At 43.7% G+C, this 27,367-nt stretch overlaps 1 protein-coding gene across 1 annotated transcript; it reads right to left on the bottom strand.

Moving 5' to 3' along the window:
* Positions 1-984: 984 nt before the first annotated feature.
* On the bottom strand, positions 985-27,367 carry LOC140195271 (AP-4 complex subunit beta-1-like). The gene is made up of 9 exons (XM_072253342.1): positions 26,946-27,367; positions 21,042-21,172; positions 10,580-10,727; positions 9,557-10,053; positions 5,727-5,810; positions 5,550-5,653; positions 3,678-3,885; positions 2,875-3,150; positions 985-1,526 (listed from the first exon to the last, which is right to left on the bottom strand). Exons 1-9 carry the CDS (start codon positions 27,281-27,283, stop codon positions 1,066-1,068), a joined length of 2,247 nt encoding a protein of 748 aa, XP_072109443.1. The 5' UTR covers positions 27,284-27,367; the 3' UTR covers positions 985-1,065.

The following is a 27,367-nucleotide window of genomic DNA, read 5'->3' as shown; positions in this document are numbered from 1 at the left end:
TAGGATTAAATCAGTGGCTTGCTGTCCGTGCTATATCTCAATAAATAAATAAACCCCACAGCTGTCACTGCTTGAAAGGTACAATAGGGACTTCTGTTTCCATACAGGGTACAGATAACAGTACTTCTGTGACATCTGAAATCTCAAAGTAAAAGGCAAGGACTGGCTAAGAGGAACAGCTTTGAGATTCTACACTAGAGGGCTGACTCATGACAAGCAGTGTGAATGTCATTACGAAACAAAGTAGACATTATCTGCATCTGGCACAGGAGGGGCAGGGGCAGTGAGGAATAAAACTTCTGTAGTATATTGCTGTATAGTACAGACAACCAAAACTGGTTGTCTAGCTTTCTGATCACAATAATGCATTTTAATCACATTTCTACTGAGAAAGGACTGCTATCCAAGCACCATTCTTCATGCATTGCCTTAAGCTGCTGGTCAAACATTATAAGCAAGCCCAATCCTCACAAAGGATTAAAACATAGCAGATGGACAGGAACTGTGATAAAATCCTGGTGAAGGGTCTCAGCACAACATGTTGACTGTTTATTCCTCTCTGTAGATGCTGCTAGACCTGCTGAGTTCCTCCAGTATTTTGCATTTGCTGCTCTGGATTTCAAGCACCTGAGGAATCTCTGGTGTTTATGAAAAACTAACCATCAGCCTGAGAGGAATGAGTTTGATAGTATTTAGGGACATCGCAAGGTGAAAACTGGATAGCACTCATTGCCAGAGTTCACCCATTCAGCTACAAAACTATCCAAGGAACCAAATCATATCTGTACCTGTATGTGCCATGTAAACCCTAATGTTAGTTATCTTGCACCAGCTGCCTTGGCTCTGAGTAAAAACGCTGAGTGGTTCAAGTTCCCTGAAAATCACACAACCCCCGTATAGTACTGAGGAAATGTAAAACTGTTGGAAATTCCACATCGTTCATTAAAACATTAAACAGAGCAGTCTATCTGAACAGGATCCAGTTATATCAGCTGACAGAAACAATTTATTTTTATCTACCAGTGTAGTTTATGACAGCAATGGGATAACAAAAAGACTTTCATCTCAGCAAGGAGAGTGCTGCTCTTGTGTTGCCAGTGAAACATCTTCAACATTTTCAGATTTGCCCAGGGTCTGCAACACCGATCTAATGACAGCAATGAAGCTGCTGAGTAGCCCTTCACTACTGTTCCTCTGTTTAACAGTAATTTGTAAACTTGTTCTGCCAGTGTCAATTAACAGTTCTGTTAGAAACAGAGATCCAGTCTCATTTCGGGCAAACAGGTAGGCTTTCCAGGGCTGTGCTCCTGCTCGGCTGATTGCAATAGGGTGAATATGAACAATCTGAAAGGCAGCCTGGATGGTATCAGGGCATGGCTCCTTCTGCCAGTCCACAGTCACAACTTTAGCATCTTCCAGGCATGTCCAGTACTCCTCAAACTGCTCTGGTGAAAGCTGGGCTCTGCTTTCCAAGTGGACAGATCCAGCATCCAGGACCAACTCTTCACTGTGTTCTGGGTTTGAGCCTTTACAGAAAGATAAACAGAATTAGTAAGTTAACATTGAGTATATTACTGGATAGGTATGCATTTCTTTCCTGCAGGGAGCTCTTGCCAAAATGCCGGAAATTCCATGAGACCTCAGTACCTCAAAATAAAGTCTCATTATGTGTGAACCTCCACAGCATTTGTCAGTTGAGAGTAAAACAGGAGGACCGTTGCAGCCCGGTGCCACCCTATCTATACACAGGTCTTTTGAACAACTGGCAGTGTATAATTGATAAGCAAATTCATTCTCTTCCTCAAGGAGCAATCCCAATTGAAATCAATACACAGAGAACAGGCTGTCAAATCTGGAACCATAACACTTACACAACCTACCTCAATATATATGTAAAAACAATGCATAGAGCAGTCAGTATGTGAAGCTTTTAACACCTTTCTACAATCTGTCCTGCCATGCAGCATCCACCCTGCTCAGGCATGCCTGGACAAGATAGAAAACTTTTCAGCTTATTGTGGGCAAAATTTTAATTGACTTGAATTATGAATTGAAATAACAAATATAGGGGACTTCAAACAAAAGGGTGCTGATAGGAAAGTTTCACGATCAGCAGCCCGAAATCACCCAAAAATATTCAGGAAGCAAATTCTTTGTTGTCCAAAGCAATTAGATATTTGACCATACAAAATCCACATACTGGTTTATTTATCGCAACAGTGAAATCAGTGCTGTTTCGGTTGTCTTCCTGTCTTAAATCTCTCGGGTAATGGAAAGTGTGCAAGGGAAGTCAATCAGGTAATGCAGTCTAATCATCCAGTGTAATCTGTTCTAAGCTCTCCAGTGTTTGAAGTATCTTTAAAAGATATTTGTTGTTGTTGCTGAGTCACCATCAACTCATGGTGACCCAATGGATAGTGTAGTTGTCCAGTGGGTTTGAGGCAAGATCCGGAAGTAGATTGCCAGGCTTTTCTTCCGCACCAACTCTGCTGCTGCCCAGGTTGCGACCCACACAGATTCGAATGCAGGAGCATCTGCCTCTCAGTCCAGTGCTGATGCCACTACACCACGAACCAGTGGATAATTCCTCTTGAAAAATAACTTACAAGACTGGAGTGCTTGAAACAGATAACACTGGATGACTAAAAGCATTGCCCAAGAGATGAAGACTGGAAAACCAAAACCTTTGTAAGAGGGAGCTTCAAAATGTGGAATCACAACGGGCAGTAGTGCTGCCACCAGTGATGGTATCAGCATTAGATCAATATCTGAAAGAGACGGTAGAACAAATACTCACACACACGATCCCTGTTATAGTAGGGGCAGAGGATCATCCAGCAGTAATATTACTGGGATTGAAACAACAACGTTTACCTTTTTCAGAGGTTATATCTGGCATCTGTAGATTTGCAAAGGAGTTTGCCTTCTGTGCCATTATACAATTCCAGTGTTCCCGACCATAGATTGGTATCAACGTGTTGAAGTCTTTTGCCCAGGCATTGATTTGCTCATTGGCTTGGCCACTGATTACACCCAAGGACGGATCTGATCTTGGCCCACAAACTATTTTCTTGACCTCTTCAACACCTTGCTGAAGTAACCGATAGTACAATAACCCACGATCACGCACAACCATATCGAGTTCTTCTTCTGCCAATAATCAAAAAGAATATTGGTTAGTAATCTGGTTAATCTTAAATCTATTAGGCCTGACGTGACCAGTGGCTTGTGCCAAAACAGCTGACCCAAGGTATACAGACAGAACATACATATTTAAAAATCTGATATGTATAGGTGGACTATGATGGCATAGACTTCCCACCATCTGTGGATGCCATTGTCTGACAGCTAAACCTACTCTTACACTGACCAAGTCTCCTATTGTGAACTAACTGTACGAAGCACAAGGCCTAATGAAAAAATATCCAATTAAATGAGGCCTGAATAATTGCCACTCATGTGAATCCTGTGTACACACAAGTAATTCTCTCAATCATCTTACAAAGCTGACTATCCTCACCTCACCCCACCCCAGCCCACACAGGAAATGTGAAGGACAGCCACTGACATCAAGCATTCACAAGATCCTGTGCAGGAGTCAAAGTTTCACCCCAATTGCTCCACAAATTCTAGAGCCAAACCTTACTCAGAAGTTCTTCCATCAGTGTGATCCATACCAATAACATGATGCAGCAGTCTGCCCAAGATGTCTTGACATTCAGCTGGCCGGGACACAAACAGGCGCACCATCGCTGTCAGCAACTCCAGCTTCACGGCTGCAGAGGTCTCCATTTTCACATTGTCCACAAACTCCTCCAATACATAAGGAGCATTGGGCACCATCTCACCGTGCACACCAAGCAGCCAGATTAGAGCCTGCTTCCCCTAGTTATTTTGGCAGGGTAAGGGGGATAAGAGGGAAAGCAGGTGAGTTCATTAGTTTAATGTTAATTTTTAATCGCACTCATCTTCACCAGCCAAGTAACTGTAGATCATTGGCTGTCAGCTACCGACAATAAAAGGCCTGTTCGTCATCAAAGCAAAGCAGCGCTGGAAAAATTATTGCTGATTACACTCACCCGAGCAGTCTCGTATTCAAAGTAAATTTATTATCAAAGTACATACATGTCACCCTGTACAACCCCGAGATTCATTTTCTTGCAGCATACTCAATGAATTGATAATAAATAACCATAACAGAATCAATGAAATACCACAACAATTGGACGTTCAATCAGTGTGCAAAGACAACAATCTATGCAAATACAAAAAGAAATAATAATAAATAAATTGTCAATAAATATCAAGAACATGAGATGAAGAGTCCTTGAAAGCAAGTCCATTAGTTGTGGGAATATTTCAATGATGACTTCAGTGAAGTTATCCTCTCTAGTTCAAGAGTCTGATGCTGGGGAGAGGGTGGATAATAATTGTTTCTGAGCCCGGTGGTGAGAGTCCTGAGGCTCCTGTACCCCCTACCTGATGGTAACAGAGAGAAGAGAGCATGTCCTGGGTGATGGAGGCCCGTGATGATGGATGCAGTTTTCCTGCAACAGCGCTCCATGCAGATATGCTCAAAGGTAGGGAGAGCTTTATCCGTGATGGAGTGGACCATATCCACTACTTTTTATAGGATTTTCCATCCAAGGGTATTGGTGTTTACGTACCAGGCTGTGATGCAACCTGTCAATATACTTTGAACTTTGAAATGATCTTTCCTGCTCCCCTTGTTCTGTTGATAATTATTGAGTCTGTTCATATTTAATTTTGATTCTTGTCATTTGTGCATGTTACCGTTCTGCTAATTGTTGATACCCCATGGCTATCTGCACTATTGCCTTGTAAATTGTTGGTTCCTATAGTGTTGTCTGTTATGGAATTGTCCCTTATTTTATGCTTGGCACTGAATTCCAGAATGCTTCGCATACGAGCAATAAAGTGATTATAAACTTGAAACATACATGCCGTGAAAGACTACACAATGAGTGCTGTCTGGCTATTCAACCAAGGGGATACTAAATGAGCCCCACCTCAACACTATCAAATACTTACAGAATCTACTAATGGACAGTGAATGTCATAGAAAACAGAAGTTCTCAACTTTTCCACCCATTCAGCTCTCATCCTTTCTACCCTGGTCTGAGAACAACAAAGGAACAGGTCAGCTGACGTTTGCAGGATTCCTTGTGAATACGGAACAGCATATGTTGGCCAGACGGGACGCACGGTGGAAACCCACATTAAGGAGCACAGGAGATGTATCCATTTGGGTTACCGGAAGAAATTGTCAGTAGCAGAACACTGCATTCGCAATGGCCATAGGATTCACTTCAACAGCACAAAACGAATGTGCTGTGCCAATGGGTTTTGGGACCGTCTGGTTAAAAAAGCCATAGAAATAAAACTAGGGGGAAAGAATTTTAACAAAGACGAAGGTCTTGCTCCAAGTAAGAACTGGAATTGAATGGTAAACAAGGTGGGACAGCAGAAACCTGATTAGACAAGGACTAACCAATCCGGATATGGCTACTTCATCCCCACCAACCTACCTCACCATCTTTGATGTATTCCTCACATCCTGGTAGTGCTTCACACACAGTCACTGTACACGGGGGACACAGCCATACCAGGTCACGAAATGTCTGAATGACAGCTAAAAGCAGAGGGGAAGTTAGTGTGGTGCTTGCAACCCTGTGCAAATGCTGAAAGTTGGTAGCATGATGTACCTGAGGTAATGTGTTCCTGCTTCAAGCCCAGCAGCTCCTTCAAAATAACCACACACTTTTCGTTGTAGGTCCGTGCAATTCGTCCTGGGGAAATACAGCACAATTAAAGAAAAAGTAAGGTGCAGTTCATATCTTAAGCTGCACTTTCAAGAGTGGATACTCTGACATATTACTCCAATGGCATGGTAGCATAGTGGCAAGCACAACATGTTACAGTACCAGCGGCCCAGGTTCAATTCCTGCTGCTGTCAGTAAGGAGTTCGTACATTCTCCCCATGACTGTATGGATTTCCTCTACAGTGTAAAGACATACTGGCTGGTAGGTGAATTGGTCTTTGTGAATTGTCCTGTGATTGGGCTCGGGTTATGTCAGAGGTTGCTGGGCGACGCAGCTCGAAGGGGCAGAAAGACCCGTTCCACACTGTAGCTCAATTAATAAAATAAAACACAAATTGCAGCACAAGATACCGTATTTTCTTCAGTCAGCAGAATAAATGCCAAAATACACCTACACTTTGCCAATGCTTCAGCTAGTTACAACAGCAAAAAGCTCAACCATACAGGCATGGAAAGTTTAAACTTCCAACTCAATACTGTCTCTCGGGATCTCTAGAAGAATCATCAATGAGTATCCACCAGTCAGTGTGGGGTAGGTTGTTTTTTTAAAGGAAGAGTTTGACAGGGTAAGCTTGTATCCACTGGTATTCAGAGAAGGTGGCAACTAGATTGCTGACAAGATCCCATGGAATCCTGGCGGGGTGAATGTAATGAAGATGCTTTCTCTCATGGGATAATCTGAAGTCAGGGACCCTGCTCCCACCATTTAAAAAATTAAAGAGGTGACACCCCTTTGAGATTAGATTTTACTCTTAAAATTGCGAGTCTTTGGAACTTTCTCAAAGATTAGCAGAGTATAACTCAAGTTTCTACTATAGTTGCCAAAGCTGGGAGGAGCAGAGTCTGAATATTTTAAGGTGGGGATTGTCAGAAATGCAGATATGAGGCTGCAATCAGATCAGCCATTACCTTACTGACAGGCAAGGCAAGCTCATAGGACTTGTTGGCCGACTCACTTTTTGGTATGTAAACATGAGCAGAGCTCCCAACTCTGTCCACCATTGTACTTCGCACCATAAGCTGAGTTAACAATGGTAGGATGAATGATCAGGGTCAGGTCGAATGCTTCTGTTTGTTTTTACTTCCTATTGGGATTCATACAAGTAGTGTATCCTATCTGGACCAATCACGCTCACAGTCACCATCCTTACATGGTGAGAAACAGTAAACACAGGGAGAAACTAAAGAAATTGGACATGGCCAACAACTTCCAGCAGTGAAGAGATGCAATAGAGAGCTTCCCAGGATGGTGAGCAGTTTAATGATAGGGACGGAAGGCTGGACAGGCCGATTTATTGTGTAGTGCAGGGGTTCCCAACCAGGGGTTCATTGACAACTTACTTAGTGGAATTGGTCCACGGCATAAAAAAGGCTGGGAAGCCCTGGGACATGTCCTGTCCAGGTCTGATTGTGCAAGAGAGCAAGACAACCAAACAGCAGTAGTGTTGGAGTTGCCAGGAAAGAGTGGAGGCAACTGGGTCTTACAACCTAAACATTGGACTTAATCTCAAACTAATTAAAGTTTATAATTAGCAGCAGAGAAAAACAGTTTCATTATATTGGAATAGGACAAGGTTCATACTGACAAGGTAATTACTGAACCATTGTCAAGAAATATTTTATAATGCTTAACAAATATAATAAGTCCCAGATACAGTAGCAGAAATAGCACCTGGAATAATTGAATAAATAATTGGGTGCAGCAATAAGAGGAGTAAGTTCTTTCTCAGCTGGTAACTGGGGTGCTATGGCAGTGTAGTGGTTAGCGCAATCACTTTACAGTGCCAGTGATTGTTGAGGAGTATGAATGTTCCCCTGTGACCTCTCAGGTTGCCTCTGGGTGCTCTGGCTTCCTTCCACATTCCAAAAGCGTACAGTTTAGGTCAGGAAGTTGAAAACCGTGGGTGTGCTATGTTGGTGTCCCCACTCGTGGGCTATCTCCAGCACAATCCTCCCTGATTTGATTTAATGCAAATGACTTATTTCACTGTACATTTTGATCTACATATGACAAGTAAAGCCAATCTATTTCTTTGTCTTTCTCATCTGTAATTTTCTTATGATGCTGCAGCTCCCCCCCCCGAACAAAGACAAATCAAGTTCAAGTTAAAACTTACTTGTCATTCAACCATACACAAATACTATGAATACAGCCAAACAAAACAGCACTACTCTTGGGCCAAGGGACAAAACACAGTACCAACATTCATACACAGCACAAGGCACATATGAGATCAGTAAAATACTGTCACATAAAAAAAATACAGTCCACGTCCCCAAGTCAATGAACGTTGCAGCAGTCTGCAGTTGAGCACAATAGAGCCTGTATTCTGCCGAGTGAACAGTAGAGGGCAGCACTGATGCTGCCAGCATAGACACTGAACCATACCATCTCCGGCAATCTCGTGGAGCACACCGACTTCGACACCTCTCTCCTGGATAGCTACAAATAGGCAACACTGCGGCTTGACCTGTACTCCTTGCTATGACCAAGGTCACACAGCTCCCTCACCGTCCACCAATAAACCAGTGAACCGGACTTGCAGTATCCCATATTATCAATGCCCAACAGGGTTTTACGATCGGAAGAAAAGTGACCAAGATGATCATTTGCTACTAGACTGCACACCTATTTCATGCATCGATGCCAACAAGCAACTCACTGACGGGGTAGACCTGCAGTACTTTTAAATTCTTAATATCCAGGGTGTTGCAACCGGACAAAAATACATTTAAAAGACAATAGCACCTTTAGCAGGCCCCTAGAAACCGCTGCATCTTACAAGAACTTTAATTAGGTAAAGCAATAAATGAATAAAGCAACAGAAAGCAAATCAAAAGCAGATGCGGGACATTTGAAATAAAAGCAGAAAGTGCAAGAAGCAGGGGTTCCCAGCCTGAGTCCACAGACCTCTCAATTAATAGCAGGAACTCCTGTGCTAGATAGAAAAATTTTGATGAAATATTTCCAACTTGAAGCATCAACCACTTTGCTCTCCAGATGCTGCCTAATGCTGAAAATACTTTGTTTTCTCTAATAAAAAGCATTTTCTTATATACAATATGGAGACCTTTTTATCAAATAAACAAGAAAGTGGACTTCACAATTTACTAAATTGACTGGTGTACAAGGACTGAAGGACAGCATCCTGTGAGCAACCTGATGAGAAGAGTACAAATAGCTCAACAGCGCCACTGGCTGGACGTTTGCAGTAACACTGAAATTAGTGACAAGGAGACCACAGAAAATGGAATCTTGTGAACACAAGACTTCTCTGGCAATTGACAAAACCTCGAGCAAAGCAAGAGCACAAATATATTGTGAATTCACTGGGTGCAGTGCAACACTGCTTGTGATCCAGTTCCACAAATAACAGTAGTGCTCTCAGCTGAGTTATCTGTATTCCCTATCCATATGAAGTTTCTGAGAAGAATATAGGGCAGGTGCATTTGCTGAAGGAGGGGGTGAACTGGCCTCTCTTGGAATTAGTGAGGAAACCCAACTTTCTCCACCATGTCTGCTGCTCAGTAATAGGATCATATCCCCCCCAAAAAGATGTAGCACTGCCAGAGATAAACACAATATTATTTTTGCCATCTCTGTATAAATCAGTCATAATAAGAATACTTAATAGGCAAATATCTAATTGGGTCTGAAGGATAGTAGAACTAATTTGAAACATGCAAACATGCAAAATAGTTTAATTTTTCACCTATATTTAAAATGGCCATCTGGGCCAGCTCTACGGAAACATCAGTGCAGTAGGTCTGAAACTCTTCAAGTATCTGTTGGACATTCTCATCATTTACCAGATCCCGCAAGATCTCCATCTTCTGATACTTGATGTAATTTGGTTCAGTGTATGTGCAGTAGAATTTCTTGTAGTGACCACTGAAGTGCCCGGGTAAGCTGCGGAGGATCTCCCGGGCATGACACAGGCCGAGGAAACACAGCTCGTGGCACTCAGAGGTGCAAATAGTCAACAATGGCCCTCTGATCCTTTCTAGAACATCTGTCTGTACGTTGGGAAAATCTTCAGCAAGGAGGAGGAAAAGTTTGGTGGTTGCCATGACAACATTGGGCTGGCTGCTCTTGAGAAAATCATCAAGCACATTCAGAATAGCAAACACTTCATCTTCAGTTCGGGGTTTATAGCGAACGAGGAATGTCAGCACTTCACTCTGACCCCAGTGATCCAAGTCTTTCATTCTGAAGAAAAAAAGAAGAAGAGTGGCTTGATAAATTGCTTTATTGCACTTTCGGTTCTTCCCACAATTTTGAATGTTTTCAATTTTGCCAAAGAGACTAAATTTGTGCCAGAGTACTATCGCAAAAATATATGCTACTATCCACCTATAACGTACTGAAATAGTTATTTGGCCATAGAAGCATCACGTGATGGTAATCTGGATCATAAACTTTTGTCAAGATTACACAGTCAGCCAGGATGTTTGCATCGGATTAATGTTACAAAACATGGAAGCTGTGAAGCTTTGCTATACATCGACATCCTAATGTTTCAATGCCATTGCTGAGGCAAGAAGAATGAGGATTGATAAAAACTTGCCCTTTAAGATAGTGAGGAGTTCCAGTCAGTTTAACTTCATCCTAGGGAGTTGTTTGTAAAATGGCCGTGAAGTAATTCTGAAAACTCTTCATAATCATAATAAAGATGAAAACTATAGCTGAACTTTTAAGGAACATAGTAAAAGCATGTCAATTGCACAGAACTGACCTGTTTAGAAGGTGATGTGCTATTGGTTTGTTGATGACCACACCTCCTTCACGTTTCAAGATTTCTTCCAGTGCTCTCAAGCAGTTCACCATAACAATAGGGTCAGAGTCTCGCAACATTGCATACAGTTCATTTACCATTGCCCCATCTGCAGGAAGGGGATCAGAAAGGAATAAAAGTACGACCATTACAAAACAAACCCAGAACCAACCTCTTTGATCAGTAATTAATAGTGAGGAGAAAAGTGTGAATAACCTCCCACTACCTATTAAATGGTCACAATGGCGTGCACTTCAAATAGCCTCTGACAACCAAGTCCAGCTCCTACTCTTCATATATGGCTTGGCTACAAAGCCCAGCAGAACCATTTCTACTGACAGAAGGGGCAGAGGTGGGTTACTGGCACCTTAAGACCATTCACTTTGGGCAGATGGTCAAAAGCAGTTTCCACTTTACCAGGAAGGGGCACTCCTTCATTACTAACAAATAACAAGCCTGAATGTTAATTTAATGGGACAGAACACAAACAAAATGACTACCATTTGACAGCAAAAAATATTGTTTGATTGCGCATAATGTGTCAAATTAAGGAAAGATCAATATTGACAATGAAATTAACCTCAACTGAATTAAATTGTGAGAAGTGTTAACAGAAACCATTTGTTGGGAGTACACAATCTAAACATACAATTACAGACTGATTTATGCGCATGCAACAAAGCAACCCTGACTAAAGAGAGCTCACATAAGAACATAAGAAATAGGAGCAGGAGTAGGCCATCCAGCCTGCCCCGCCATTCAATAAGATCATGGCTGATCTGTCCATAAACTCAGCTCCATCTACTTGCCTTTTCCTCATAACCCTTAATTCCCTTACTATGTAAAAACTTATCTGTTTCTTAAATATATTTAGCTTAAAACTAATCATCATCATTCTGTGCCGTGTCATATGACGTGAGTGATCATGGTCTTCCCATGACCATGAATATTCTTAGCAAATTCTTCTTCACAAGTGGTTTGCCATTGCCTTCTTCTGGGCAGTGTCTTTACACGACAGGTGACCCCAGCCATTATCAATCTATATGAATAGTATGTTAGCCAAGCTTTTCACTCTATCTTGATACATGTGACAATAATAAATCAATACTTTCTTTACTCAAGTTAATAAAACTACCTGACATTCTGCAGTGGAAACAACTGAAAAGCAAAAGAAAGGTCTATAGATGTTATTTCTGGAAAGGTCCAGAAAACACAGGCTCCACATTGCAAGTTTAAAAAATAAGAGCCCTTAGAAATGCTTACAAGGATTGGTCAAAAGAAATTTCAAAGTGGACTGATAATATTTTCAATACAGGAAGGTGGTACAGGAGTCTTATAACTTATACCACCAGGTTCAGGAACAGTTAATTAGCCCTAACCATCAGGCTCTTGAACCAGAGAGGATAACTTCTCTTGCCCCATTATTGAACTGTTCCCACAACCTATGAACTCATTTTCAAGGACTCTTCACCCCATGTTCTTGATATTTATAGCTTTTTTTTTGTATTTGCACAATGTGTTTTGCACAATATTCTATTATGGATTTATTCAGTATGCTTGCAAAAGAATGAAACTCAGGATTGTACATGGTGACATACGTGTACTCTGATAGTAAGTTTACTTTGAACACATCAATATATGCACATTATGATCACAATGAAAGACACCTAGTGTTAGTGACAGTTCCAGCTAAATTGTCTCCAATAGAGGAGGTCACGTGGAGGACGGCCAGTGAGAACAGCTGGAAGAGTTTAAAAACGAGCAGAGTTGAAAAGGTGATGGTTATTTCTTCAGCGGTTTGAACGGGGCATAACTGTGCAAGTGCGTGGAGGTCAGCCAGTGAGAACAGCGGGATGAGTATAAAAGTGAGCAGAGTTGAAAAGGTGAGTTAGTTCTTCAGCAGTTTGAACGGGGCACGACTGCGCAAGTGCGTGTAGGTTGGACAGTGAGAACAGCGGGAAGAGATTAAAAAGAAGACAGTTTTATGGGGTGGGCAACAGAGTAGTGGGAGACGGTAGGAAGGCTTTGACTCAACGGGGCTTCAGCGATAAAGGTTTGAGGCGAGGTAGGTTATCTGTTTAGAATACAGACAGAAAATATGTGTGAGAGGCTGGTTTTCTGTGCTCGGTGTCAGATGTGGGAGATCCTGGAGACTCCCAGCCTCCTGGACAGCCACATCTGCAGTAGGTGCATCGAGCTGCAGCTCCTTAGGGACCGCGTTAGGGAACTATAGATTCAGCTCAATGACTTTCGTCTGGTCAGGGAGAGTGAGGAGGTGATAGAGAGGATCTATAGTCAAGGTAGTCACTCTGGGGCTTTGGGACAGAGAAAAGTGGGTAACAGTCAGGAGAGAGAAGGGCAAGAAGCAGATGCTAGCGAGTACCCCAGTGGCTGTCCCCTTTAACAATAAGTACTCCTGTTTGAGTACTGTTGGGGGAGATGGCTTACCTGGGGGAAACAACAGTGGCCACGCCTCTGGCACAAAGTCTGGCCCTGTGGCTCAGAAGGGTAGGGAAAGGAAGAGGATGGCAGCAGAGATAGGGGACTCTATAGTTAGGGGGTCAGACAGGCGATTCTGTGGATGCAGGAAAGAAGCACCGATGGTAGTTTGCCTCCCAGGTGCCAGGGTCCGGGAAGTTTCTGATCAAGTCCACGACATCCTGAAGTGGGAAGGAGAACAGCCAGAGGTCGTGGTACATATTGGTACCAACGACATAGGTTGGAAAAGGGAGGAGGTCCTGAAAACAGACTACAGGGAGTTAGGAAGGAAGTTGAGAACCAGGACCTCAAAGGTAGTAACCTCGGGATTACTGTCTGTGCCACACGACAGTGAGTATAGGAATAGAATGAGGTGGAGGATAAATGCGTGGCTGAGGGACTGGAGCAAGGGGCAGGGATTCAGATTTCTGGATCATTGGGACCTCTTTTGGGGCAGGTGTGACCTATACAAAAAGGACGGGTTACACTTCAAACCCAAGGGGACCAATATCCTGGCGGGGAGGTTTGCTAAGGCTACTGGGGAAGAATCTAAACTAGAATTGCTGGAGGGTGGGAACTGAACTGAAGTGACGGAGGAAAGGAAGGTTGGTTCACAAATACAGAAAGCTTGGAGCCAGTGCGAAAGGGAGGATAGGCAGGTGATAGAGAAGGGACACGCTCAGTCTGATGGTTTGAGATATGTATTTTCATGCAAGGAGTATTATGAATAAAGCGGATGAGCTTAGGGCATGGATCAGCACTTGGAGCTATGATGTTGTGGCTATCACAGAGACTTGGATGGTACAGGGACAGGAATGGTTACTTCAAGTGCCAGGCTTTAGATGTTTCAGAAAGGACAGGGAGGAAGGCAAAAGAGGTGGGGGCATGGCACTGTTGATCAGAGATAGTGTCACGGCTGCAGAAAAGGAGGAAGTCATGGAGGGGTTGTCTACGGAATCTCTGTGGGTGGAGGTTAGGAATAGGAAGGGGTCAATAACTCTACTTGGTGTTTTTCTATAGACCACCCAACAGTAACAGGGACATCAAGGAGCAGATATGGAGACAGATTCTGGAAAGGAGTAATAATAACAGGGTGATGGCGTTCACCAGCAACTTCTGTGTGTGTTGCTTGAATTTCCAGCATCCGCAGATTTCCTCGTGTATGCATTAATAACAGGGTTGTTGTGATGGGAGATTTTAATTTCCCAAATATTGATTGGCATATCCCCAGAGTGAGGGGTTTAGATGGGGTGGAGTTTGTTAGGTGTGTTCAGGAAGGTTTCTTCACACACTATGTAGATAAGCCTACAAGAGGAGAGGCTGTACTTGATCTGGTATTGGGAAATGGACCTGGTCAGGTGTCAGGTCACTCAGTGGAGAGCATTTTGGAGATAGTGATCACAATTCTATCTCCTTTACCATGGCATTGGACAGGGATAGGAACAGACAGGTTAAGGAAACATTTCACTGGAGTAAGGGAAAATATGAGGCTATCAGGCAAGAACCTGGAAGCATAAATTAGAAACAGATGTTCTCAGGGAAATGTACGGAAGAAATGTGGCAAAAGTTCAGGGGATATTTGCGTGGGGTTCTGCGTAGATATGTTCCAATGAGACAGGGAAAGGATGGTAGGGTACAGGAACCATGGTGTACAAAGGCTGTTGTAAATCTAGTCAAGAAGAAAAGAAGAGCTTAGGAAAGGTTCAAAAAACAAGGTAATGACGGAGATCTAGACGATTATAAGACTCACAGGAAGGAGCTAGAGAAACATAGAAAATAGGTGCGGGAGTAGGCCATTCGGCCCCTCGAGCCTGCACCTCCATTCAGTATGATCATGGCTGATCATCCAACTCAGAACCCTGTACCAGCCTTCCCTCCATACCCCCTGATCCCTTTAGCCACAAGGGCCATATCTAACTCCCTCTTAAATATAGCCAATGAACTGGCCTCAACTGTTTCCTGTGGCAGAGAATTCCACAGATTCACCACTCTCTGTGTGAAATAGTTTTTCCTAATCTCGGTCCTAAAAGGCTTCCCCTTTATCCTCAAACTGTAACCCCTCGTTCTGGACTTCCCCAACATCGGGAACAATCTTCCTGCATCTAGCCTGTCCAATCCCTTTAGGATTTTATACGTTTCAATAAGATCCCCCCTCAATCTTCTAAATTCCAACAAGTATAAGCCTAGTTCATCCAGTCTTTCATCATATGAAAGTCCTGCCATCCCAGGAATCAATCTGGTGAACCTTCTTTGTACTCCCTCTATGGCAAGGATGTCTTTCCTCAGATTAGGGGACCAAAACTGCACACAATACTCCAGGTGTGGTCTCACCAAGGCCTTGTACAACTGCAGTAGTACCTCCCTGCTCCTGTACTCGAATCCTCTTGCTATAAATGCCAGCATGCCATTCGCCTTTTTCACCGCCTGCTGTACCTGCATGCCCATTTTCAATGACTGGTGTACAATGACACCCAGGTCTCGTTGCACCTCCCCTTTTCCTAATCGGCCACCATTCAGATAATCTGTTTTCCTGTTTTTGCCACCAAAGTGGATAACCTCACAATTATCCACATTAAATTGCATCTGCCATGAATTTGCCCACTCACCCAACCTATCCAAGTCACACTGCATCCTCTTAGCATCCTCCTCATAGCTGACACTGCCGGCCAGCTTCGTGTCATCCACAAACTTGGAGATGCTGCATTTAATTCCCTCATCCAAGTCATTAATATATATTGTAAACAACTGGGGTCCCAGCACTGAGCCTTGCGGTACCCCAATAGTCACTGCCTGCCATTCTGAAAAGGTCCCGTTTATTCCCACTCTTTGCTTCCTGTCTGCCAACCAATTCTCTATCCACATCAATACCTTACCCCCAATACCGTGTGCTTTAAGTTTGCACACTAATCTCCTGCGTGGGACCTTGTCAAAAGCCTTTTGAAAATCCAAATATACCACATCCACTGGTTCTCCCCTATCCACTCTACTAGTTACATCCTCAAAAAATTCTATGAGATTCATCAGACATGATTTTCCTTCCACAAATCCATGCTTTGTCCGATGATTTCACCACTTTCCAAATGTGCTGTTATCACATCTTTGATAACTGACTCCAGCAGTTTCCCCGCCATCGATGTTAGGCTAACCGGTCTATAATTCCCCAGTTTCTCTCTCCCTCCTTTTTTAAAAAGTGGGGTTACATTAGCCACCCTCCAATCCTCAGGAACTAGTCCAGAATCTAAAGAGTTTTGAAAAATTATCACTAATGCATCCACTATTTTTTGGGCTACTTCCTTAAGCACTCTGGGATGCAGACCATCTGGCCCTGGGGATTTATCTGCCTTTAATCACTTCAATTTACCTAATACCACTTCCCTACTAAGATGCATTTCCCTCAGTTCCTCCATCTCACTGGACCCTCTGTCCCCTACTATTTCCAGAAGATTATTTATGTCCTCCTTAGTGAAGACAGAACCGAAGTAATTATTCAATTGGTCTGCCATGTCCTTGCTCCCCATAATCAATTTACCTGTTTCTGTCTGTAGGGGACCTACATTTGTCTTAACCAATCTTTTTCTTTTCACATATCTATAAAAGCTTTTACAGTCCGTTTTTATGTTCCCTGCCAGTTTTCTCTCATAATCTTTTTTCCCTTTCCTAATTAAGCCCTTTGTCCTCCTCTGCTGAAATCTGAATTTCTCCCAGTCCTCAGGTGAGCCACTTTTTCTAGCTAATTTGTATGCTTCTTCCTTGGAATTGATACTATCCCTAATTTCCCTTGTCAGCCACGGGTGCACTACCTTCCTTGATTTATTCTTTTGCCAAACTGGGATGAACAATTGTTGTTCATCCATGCGATCTTTAAATGCTTGACATTGCATATCCACCGTCAACCCTTTAAGTGTCATTTGCCAGTCTTATCTTAGCTAATTCACATCTCATACCTTCAAAGTTACCCTTCTTTAAGTTCAGAACCTTTGTTTCTGAATTAACTATGTCACTCTCCATCTTAATGAAGAATTCCACCATATTATGGTCACTCTTACCCAAGGGGCCTCTTACGACAAGATTGCTAATTAACCCTTCCTCATTGCTCAATACCTAGTCTAGAATAGCCTGCTCTCTAGTTGGTTCCTTGACATGTTGGTTCAAAAAACCATCTCGCATGCATTCCAAGAAATCCTCTTCCTCAGCACCCTTACCAATTTGGTTCACCCAATCTATATGTAGATTGAAGTCACCCATTATAACTGCTGTTCCTTTATTGCACACGTTTCTATTTTCCTGCTTAATACCATTCCCAACCTCACTACTACCGTTAGGTGGCCTGTACACAACTCCCACCAGCGTCTTCTGCCCCTTAGTATTATGCAGCTCTACCCATATTGATTCCACATCCTCCCGGCTAATGTCCTTCCTTTCTATTGCGTTAATCTCCTCTCTAACCAGCAATGCTACCCCACCTCCTTTTCTTTCATGTCTATCCCTCCTGAATATTGAATTACCCTGATTGTTGAGCTCCCATCCTTGGTCACCCTGGAGCCATGTCTCTGTGATCCCAACTGTATCATATTCATTAATAACAATCTGCACTTTTAATTCATCCACCTTGTTACGAATGCTCCTTGCATTGACACACAAAGCCTTCAGGCTTGCTTTTGCAACTCTCTTAGCCCTTATACAATTATGTTGAAAAATGGCCTTTTTTGATTTTTGCCCTGGATTTGCCGGCCTGCTACTTATACTTTTCACCTTACTACTTTTTGCTTCTACCCTCATTTTACACCCCTCTGTCTTTCTGCACTGGTTCCCATCCCCCTGTTGTGAACTAACCTCCTCTTTCCTAGTCTCTTTAATTTGATTCCCACCCCCCAACCATTCTAGTTTAAAGTCACCTCAGTAGCCCTTGCAAATCTCCCCGCCAGGATATTGGTCCCCCTAGGATTCAAGTGTAACCCGTCCTTTTTGTACAGGTCACGCCTGCAGCAAAAGAGGTCCAAATGATCCAAAAATTTGAATCCCTGCCCCCGCTCCAATCCCTCAGCCACGCATTTATCCTCCACCTCATTGCATTCCTACTCTCACTGTCGCGTGGCACAGGCAGTAATCCCGAGATTACTACCTTTGCAGTCCTTTTTCTCAACTCCCTTCCTAACTCCCTATATTCTCCTTTCAGGACCTCTTCCCTTTTCCTACCTATGTCATTGGTACCTGTATGTACCACGACCTCTGGCTCCTCACCCTCCCACTTCAGGATATCTTGGACACGATCAGAAATATCCTGGACCCTGGCACCAGGGAGGCAAACTACCATCCGGGTCTCTGGACTGCGTCCACAGAATCGCCTATCTGACCCCCTTACTATCGAGTCCCCTATTACAACTGCCCTCCTCTTCCTTTCCCTACCCTTCTGAGCTACAGGGCCGGACTCTGTGCCAGAGGCACGGCCACTGTCGCTTCCCCCAGGTAAGCTGTCCCTCCCAACAGTACTCAAACAGGAGTACCTATTGTCAAGGGGCACAGCCACCGGGGTACTCTCTATTACCTGAGTCTTCCCCTTCCCCCTCCTAACCGTGACCAAACTTATCTGCCTCCCATGGCCCCGGTGTGACCACCTGCCTGTAACTCCTCTCTATCAACTCCTCACTCTCCCTGACCAGACGAAGGTCATCGAGCTGAAATTAGGAGAGCCAGAAGGGGCCATGAGAAGGCCTTAGCGGACAGGATTGAAAACCCCAAGGCATCCTACAAGTATGCGAAGAGCAAGAGGATAAGACGCAAGATAATAGGACCAATCAAGTGTGACAGTGGCAACGTGTGTATGGAACCGGAGGAGATGGCAGAGGTACTTAATGAATACTTTGCTTCTTAGTATTCACTACGGAAAACGATCTTGGCAATTGTAGGGATGACTTGCAGCGGAATGGAAAGCTTGAGCATGTAGATATTAAGGAAGAAGATGTGCTGGAGCTTTTAGAAATCATCAAGTTGGATAAGTCACCGGGACTGGACAGGATGTACCCCAGGCTACTGTGGGAAGCGAGGGAGGAGATTGCTGAGCCTCTGGCGATAATTTTTGCATCGTCAATGAGGACTGGAGAGGTTCTGGAGGATTGGAGGGTTGAAAATGTTGTTCCCTTATTCAAGAAAGGGAGTAGGGATGGCCCAGGAAATTATAGACCAGTAAGTCTTACTTCAGTGGTTGGTAAGTTCATGGAGAAGATCCTGAGAGGCAAGATTTATGAACATTTGGAGAGGCAAAATATGATTAGGAATAGTCAGCATGGCTTTGACAAAGGCAGGTCATGCCTTACGAGCCTGACTGAATTTTTTTTGAGAATGTAACTAAACACATTGATGAGGGTAGAACCGTAGATGTAGTGTATATGGATTTCAGCAGGCATTTGATGAGGTACTCCATGCAAGGCTTTTGAGAAAGTAAGGAGGCATGGGTTCCAAGGGGACATTGCTTTGTGGATCCAGAACTGGCTTGCCCACAGAAGGCAAAGAGTGGTTGTGGACGGGTCAGATTCTGCATGGAGGTCGGTGACCAGAGGTGTGCCTCAGGGATCTGTTCTGGATCCCCTACTCTTTGTGATTTTTATAAATGGCCTGGATGAAGAAGTGGAGGGATGGGTTAGTAAATTTGCTGATGACACAAAGGTTGGGGGTTTTGTGGATAGTGTGGAGGACTGTCAGAGGTTACAGCAGGACATTGATAGGATGCAAAAATGGGCAGAGAAGTGGCAGATGGAGTTCAACCCAGATAAGTGTGAGGTGGTTCATTTTGGTAGGTCAAATATGATGGCAGAATATAGCATTAATGGCAAGACTCTTGGCAGTGTGGAGGATCAGTGGGATCTTGGGATCCGAATACATAGGACACTCAAAGCTGCTATGCAGGTTGACTCTGTGTTTAAGAAGGCATACTGAGCATTGGCCTTCATCAACCGTGGGATTGAGTTTAAGAGCCGAGAGGTAATGTCACAGCTATATAGGACACTGGTCAGACCCCACTTAGAGCACTGTGCTCAATTCTGGTCACCTCACTACAGGAAGGATGTGGAAACCATAGAAAGGGTGCAGAGGAGATTTACAAGGATGTTGACTGGATAGGGGAGCATGCCTTATGAGAATAGGTTGAGTGAATTCGGCCTTTTCTCCTTGGAGCGACGCAGGATGAGAGGTGACCTGATAGAGGTGTATAAGATGATGAGAGGCATTGATCATGTGGATAGTCAGAGGCTTTTTCCCAGGGCTGAAATGGTTAGCATGAGAGGGCATAGTTTTAAGGTGCTTGGAAGTAGGTACAGAGGAGATGTCAGAGGGAAGTTTTTTTTAAAGAGTGCGTGGAATGGGCTGCCGGCGACGGTGGAGGAGGCGGAAACGATAGGCTCTTTTAAGAGACTCCTGGATGGATACATGGAGCTTAGAAAAATAGAGGGCTATGGGTAAGCCTAGGTAGTTCTAAGGTAAGGACATGTTGGGCACAACTTTGTGGGCCAAAGGGCCTGATGTGCTGTAGGTTTTCTATGCTTCTATGTTCTATGTTGCAAATAATCCTGTATCCCTTTTTTAAACTCTGGACCCCAACCATTAACCGAAGGATCCGTGTACCCAGGTTGGGAACCCCTGTTCTATCCAAATGTTCAGAAATTCCAGTGGTTTGTTATATGACTCCTCTGGTCCTCATTTCCCATCTTCTCTATAAACTTACAGTTAACTGCAAAATTGATTGCAATACAGAGTAAAAATCAAAAAACCTGAATTAAAACTACATTGGAGAATTAATTTAAATAACAGCCAATAGTCTGGCATATCTGCCAGTTCAGCATCAAAGTTCTCAATATACCAGGATAATGGAGTTCCACTAAAAATCCAACAAGACAGTGATCAGTAAGAAGACATGTTGTAAAAATCAATGAAATTACGTTTTAATATTTACCAACTTCCGTGTCTCCCTGAAAGTTCTGCATTTTAGCACAACCCAGGACCGCTGCCCGTCTGACATAGGATGCCTTGTCTCTCAATCCATTCAGCACTGGCTGCTGAATATATTCACTTATGCCAGGCATTCTAAACAAAACACAATTTACTTTATCAGCACAGATCCAGTGAAGACATCACTTATCCGAATGTGAACGACTGACAAACAAAACTGGTTGTAGCACCTTTTAGATTGTTCAACAGAATCCATGAATTTAACAAGTTGGTAGTGTTGTCAACGGTTACTGGCTCGATACTTGGATCTCCCATTTCACCACAGTTAAAATGAGCATGGTGCCACCATCAATTCCTAACTCAAACTTCACAAGGTCAGATACTGCTCTACTAAATTTCTTTGCCTATCTCAAAGCCGGTTTTCCTGCTTCATGTGTGACAAAATGTCAATACTCACCCTGCCAGCCCTCTTCAGGACCACTGGAGCTCAAATCAAAGGATTCCTTCCCATCCAGCAATGGTAATGTCATCAAACTGACTGAGCAACCAATCACAGCTGAAGAATTCACAGAGCAAATTTGGGGGAGAAAACTCCTAAGAAAATTAGTTTTCTGGAGGCTAGTTAGGCTTGAAAGCCTGAAATTATGGCAGGAAGAATCTTGTCAATGACAGCAGGGTTTACTCTTAAACCACAGAGGTACCCAGATACACAGGTTGCTCTCACTTTCACAGTATAATAGTGATAAACAATTATGATTTTAAACATCACTGCACCATCAACTACAAAATTGCTGCCAAACATTAAAACCAGTGTAATTATTTATTACCTTGACAGAGAGTTTGAAAAAGTTTGACAACTTTACACCTTAAAACTTTAAAATTAAAAATATTGCTGTTCTTTGGAAACCTGCAGATTTTGTTTATAAATACCGTAAGTGATTAGAAATAAATCTCACTGCTCAGTAAAAATTGCTATGACGAACATATAGGGGAAGGGGAAAAGACAAATTCCATTCTGAGATATCTGACATTCTTAGATTGAAACAATAGATATGAATGAAAACATGGTCACAAAAATTCTACACAGAATCTAACTTGACATCACTCAATGTACAAAAGTGGCTGTGGGAGAGAAAGACCATGCCACCCTGATACAAGGGAGACTTTTCTACTGAGACTACAGTTGAAATTTAGCAAAATTGAGATTGATCACTGGAGCTGATAATTACACGAAATGGAAAACATTGTCATCCATCATTGTTATAAAAACACAAATCATCAACAATTCAAGACTGATTTGGTGCTATTGGTGCATTAAAGAACAGAGAGCAAGACATAAACACAACAGATACTGCTGGTGCTGGAAATCCAAAACTACACACACAAAATGCTGAAGGAACTCAGGAGGTCAGGCAGCATCTCTGGAAATGAATAGGTAGTCGAGGTTTCGAGCAGAGACCCCTCTTCAGGACTGAGAAGGAAGGGGGAAGATGCTGGAATAAAAATGTGGGGGGAGAGGAAGGTCAGTGGGATGCAGCACAGAATCAGGCCACCAAATCTGTACTAATCATCATGGACTACAGATGCATTAAAAATACAACAGCAAAATTCAGACCTTTAATTGAACTTGGATTAAAGGCAAAATATTTTAAAATAGCTGGAACGCCTAAATGAGGCAAGAATACTTACTGCTTTCTGCAGGTTCATTCCCGACGTGACTCCCTTGTCCATTCATCCGTCCCCACTGATCTCCCTCCTGCCACTTATCTTTGCAAGCGGAACAAGTGCTACACCTGCCCCTACACTTTCTCCCTCAGGGCCCCAAACAGTCCTTCCAGGTGAGGTGATACTTAATCTGCAAGTCTGTTGTGGGTCATATACTGTATCGATGCTCCCGGTGTGACCTCTTGTACATTGGCGAGACCCAACATAGATTGGGAGACCACTTTGCCGAACACCTACGTCCGCCAGAAAAAGCAGGATCTCCCAGTGGCCACACATTTTAATTCTATGTCCTATTCCCATTCCGATATGTCTATCCACAGCCTCCTCTACTGTCAAGATGAAGCCACACTCAGGTTGCAGGAACAACACCTTATGTTGCGTCTAAGTGGCCTCCAACCTGATGGCATGAACATTGACTTCTCAAACTTCCGCTAATGCCCCACCTCCCCCTCGTACCCCATCCATTATTTATTTATATACACACATTCTTTCTCTCACTCTCCTTTTTCTCCCTCTGTCCCTTTCACAATACCCATAAGACCATAAGACAAAGGAGCAGAAGTAGGCCATTCGGACCATCGAGTCTGCTCCGCCATTTTATCATGAGCTGATCCATTTTATCCTATTTAGTCCCACTGCCCCGCCTTCTCACCATAACCTTTGATGCCCTGGCTACTCAGATACCTATCAATCTCTGCCTTAAATACACCCAATGACTTGGTCTCCACTGCTGCCCGTGGCAACAAATTCCATAGATTCACCACCCTCTGACTAAAAAAATTTTTTCGCATTTCTGTTCTGAAAGGGCGCCCTTCAATCCTGAAGTCATGCCCTCTCGTACTAGACTCCCCCATCATGGGAAACAACTTTGCCACATCCACTCTGTCCATGCCTTTTAACATTCGAAATGTTTCTATGAGGTCTCCTCTCGTTCTTCTAAACTCCAAGGAATACAGTCCAAGAGCGGACAAACGTTCCTCATATGTTAACCCTCTCATTCCCGGAATCATTCTAGTGAATCTTCTCTGTACCCTCTCCAACGTCAGCACATCCTTTCTTAAATAAGGAGACCAGAACTGCCCACAGTACTCCAAGTGATGTCTCACCAGTGCCTTATAGAGCCTCAACATCACATCCCTGCTCCTATACTCTATTCCTCTAGAAATGAATGCCAACATTGCATTCGCCTTCTTCACTACCGACTCAACCTGGAGGTTAACTTTAAGGGAATCCTGTATGAGGACTCCCAAGTCCCGTTGCATCTCAGAACTTTGAATTCTTTCCCTATTTAAATAATAGTCTGCCCGTTTACTTTTTCTGCCAAAGTGCATAACCATACACTTTCCAACATTGTACTTCATTTGCCACTTCTCTGCCCGTTCTTCCAATATATCCAAGTCTCTCTGCAGACTCTCTGTTTCCTCAGCACTACCGGCCCCTCCACCTATCTTTGTATCATCAGCAAACTTAGCCACAAAGCCATCTATTCCATAATCCAAATCGTTGATGTACAATGTAAAAAGAAGCAGCCCCAACACTGATCCCTGTGGAACACCACTGGTAACCGGCAGCCAACCAGAATAGGATCCCTTTATTCCCACTCTCTGTTTCCTGCCAATCAGCCAACGCTCTATCCACGTATGTATCTTTCCTGTAATTCCATGGGCTCTTATCTTGTTAAGCAGCCCCATGTGTGGCACCTTGTCGAAGGCCTTCTGAAAATCCAGATATACAACATCCACTGCATCTCCCTTGTCTAGCCTACTGGTAATTTCCTCAAAAAATTGTAATAGGTTTGTCAGGCAAGATTTTCCTTTAAGGAATCCATGCTGAATTCTGCCTATCTTGTCATATGCCTCCAGGTACTCTGTAACCTCATCCTTGACAATCGACTCCAACAACTTCCCAACCACCGACGTCAAGCTAACAGGTCTATAATTTCCTTTTTGCTTCCTTGCCCCCTTCTTAAATAGCGGAGTGACATTTGCAATCTTCCAGTCTTCCGGAACCATGCCAGAATCTATCGACTTTTGAAAGATCATCGCTAATGCCTCCGCAATCTCCACAGCTACTTCCTTCAGAACACGAGGGTGCATTCCATCTGGTCCAGGAGATTTATCGACCTTTAGCCTATTCAGCTTCCTGAGTACTTTCTCTGTCGTAATTGTGACTGCACACACTTCTCTTCCCTGCCACCCTTGGGTGTCCGTATCCTGCTGTCTTCCTCAGTGAAGACTGACGCAAAATACTTGTTCAGTTCCTCTGCCATCTCCTCATCTCCCGTTACAATTTCTCCAGTATCATTTTCTATCGGTCCTATATCGACTCTCACCTGTCTTTTACTCTTTATATACTTGAAAAAGCTTTCAGTATCCTCTTTGATATTATTTGCTAGTTTCCTTTCATAGTTAATCTTTTCTCTCTTAATGACCTTCTTGGTTTCCTTTTGTAAGGTTTTAAAGACTTCCCAATCCTCTGTCTTCCCACTAAATTTTGCTTCCTTGTATGCCCTCTCCTTAGCTTTAACTTTGGCTTTGACTTCTCGTCAACCACGGTTGCATCCTTTTTTTACTCGAAAATTTCTTCTTTTTTGGAATATACCTGTCTTGCACATTCCTCATTTCTCGCATAAACTCCAGCCACTGCTGCTCTGCCATCTTTCCCGCCAGTGTCTCTTTCCAGTCGACTTTGGCCAGTTCCTCTCTCATGCCACTGTAGTTTCCTTTACTCCACTGAAACACCAACACATCAGATTTCGGCTTCTCTTTTTCTAATTTCACAGTGAACTCAATCATGTTATGATCACTGCCTCCTAAGGGTTCCTTCACCTCAATCTCTCCAATCACCTCCGGTTCATTACACAATACCCAATCCAGTACAGCCGATCCCCTAGTGGGCTCAACAACAAGCTGTTCTAAAAAGCCATCTCGCAGACATTCTACAAATTCTCTCTCTTGAGATCCAGTGCCGACCTGATTTTTCCAATCTACTCGCATGTTAAAATCCCCCACAATTATCATAACACTGCCCTTCTGAGAAGCCTTTTCTATTTCCAGTTGTAATTTGTAGTCCACATCCCTGCAGCTGTTTAGAGGCCTATAAATAACTGCCATCAGGGTCCTTTTACCCCTGCTATTCCTTGGCTCAACCCATAAAGATTCTGCACCTTCTGATCCTATATCATCTCTTTCTAATGATTTAATATCATTTCTTACCAATAAAGCCACGTCTCCCCCTCTGCCTACCTTCCTATCCTTCCGATACACAGTGTATCCTTGGACGTTCAGCTCCCAGAGACATGCATCCTTTAGCCAGGTCTCAGTGATGGCCACAATATCATACCTGCCAATCTGTAGCTGCACAACAAGATCATCCACCTTATTTCTTATGCTGCGTGCATTTAAGTACAACACCTTAAAACCAGTATTTTATAATTTTTGCTTTGATTTCACTGCAACTTTATTGCACTGCAACTCATCCCAATGGCTACACATTTGCCCCATCACCTGCCTGTCTTTATTGACATCTTTACTGCTCACCATCTTAGATTTATTTCTGTTTTCCCCTTCCTCCGCTCTATCATTCCGGTTCCCATCCCCCTGCCAAATTAGTTTAAACCCTCCCTAACAGCTCTATTAAACTTACCCCTTGCCCATCCTCTGGGCTTTTTTTCCCCCTCCCCCTTTTCTTTCTCCCTAGGCCTCCTGTCCCATGATCATCTCATATCCCTTTTGCCAATCAACTGTCCAGCTCTTGGCTCCATCCCTCTCCCTCCTGTCTTCTCCTATCATTTCAGATCTCCCCCTCCCGCTTTCAAATCTCTTACTAGCTCTTCCTTCAGTTAGTCCTGACGAAGGGTCTTGGCCCGAAACATCGACTGTACCTCTTCCTAGAGATGCTGCCTGGCGTACTGCGTTCACCAGCATTTTGTGTGTGTTACTTGGATTTCCAGCATCTGCAGATTTTCTCTTATTTATCATTCCATGTCAATCAGTATCTCAATTCTATTTACTTTCAATTCTCATTTCCAATTACTCTCCTCATGCTTCCCCAGAGCGACATGTTGAAGGTGCTTATTTTAAAACAAGCATGGGATGTCAATGTCCCGGTGCACAGGAGAATCCCCGGAATGAGAAGCCCAACGTCCACACTTCCACAAAAGCAGGAGGGACAAGGAACAAACCTGAGACTACACATGCTCCTCAGGGCAAGTCCCCTGACCATGGGGTTGGGGTCGGTGCTGTCCTTCCGCAGTGTGTTGATGGCCAGCAGTGCCAGGTTGGGCTTCAGAGCAGCGTACGTGCACATGTACAAATAGACCAGCTTCTTCTGCACGATATCCACGGTGGCGCTGGCCTTCACCATCTCCATGAAGAGAGCGGAGACGTCCAGCCCCTGAGTCATGTAGCGGATCACCCGCAGCACCAGGTTCCGGTACCTCAGCTTGTCCGCCTGGATGGCGGGGTTGGACAGGGCCCGCCGAAGCTCCTTCACGGTCTCCTCCGAGCCGTAGTACGGCATGGCGGCAGCCGGGAGCTGCTGTCCCCAGCTCAGATCCGCAGGGACTGACTCCAGCTGACAGACATCCGAGGCTCGGTGGCTCCA

The sequence above is a fragment of the Mobula birostris genome, chromosome 3 (assembly GCF_030028105.1).
Source record: "Mobula birostris isolate sMobBir1 chromosome 3, sMobBir1.hap1, whole genome shotgun sequence".
In the NCBI taxonomy this organism is placed as follows: domain Eukaryota; kingdom Metazoa; phylum Chordata; class Chondrichthyes; order Myliobatiformes; family Myliobatidae; genus Mobula; species Mobula birostris.
Note: the sequence above shows the minus strand (reverse complement) of the source record. Positions and strands in the feature narration are given on the sequence as shown.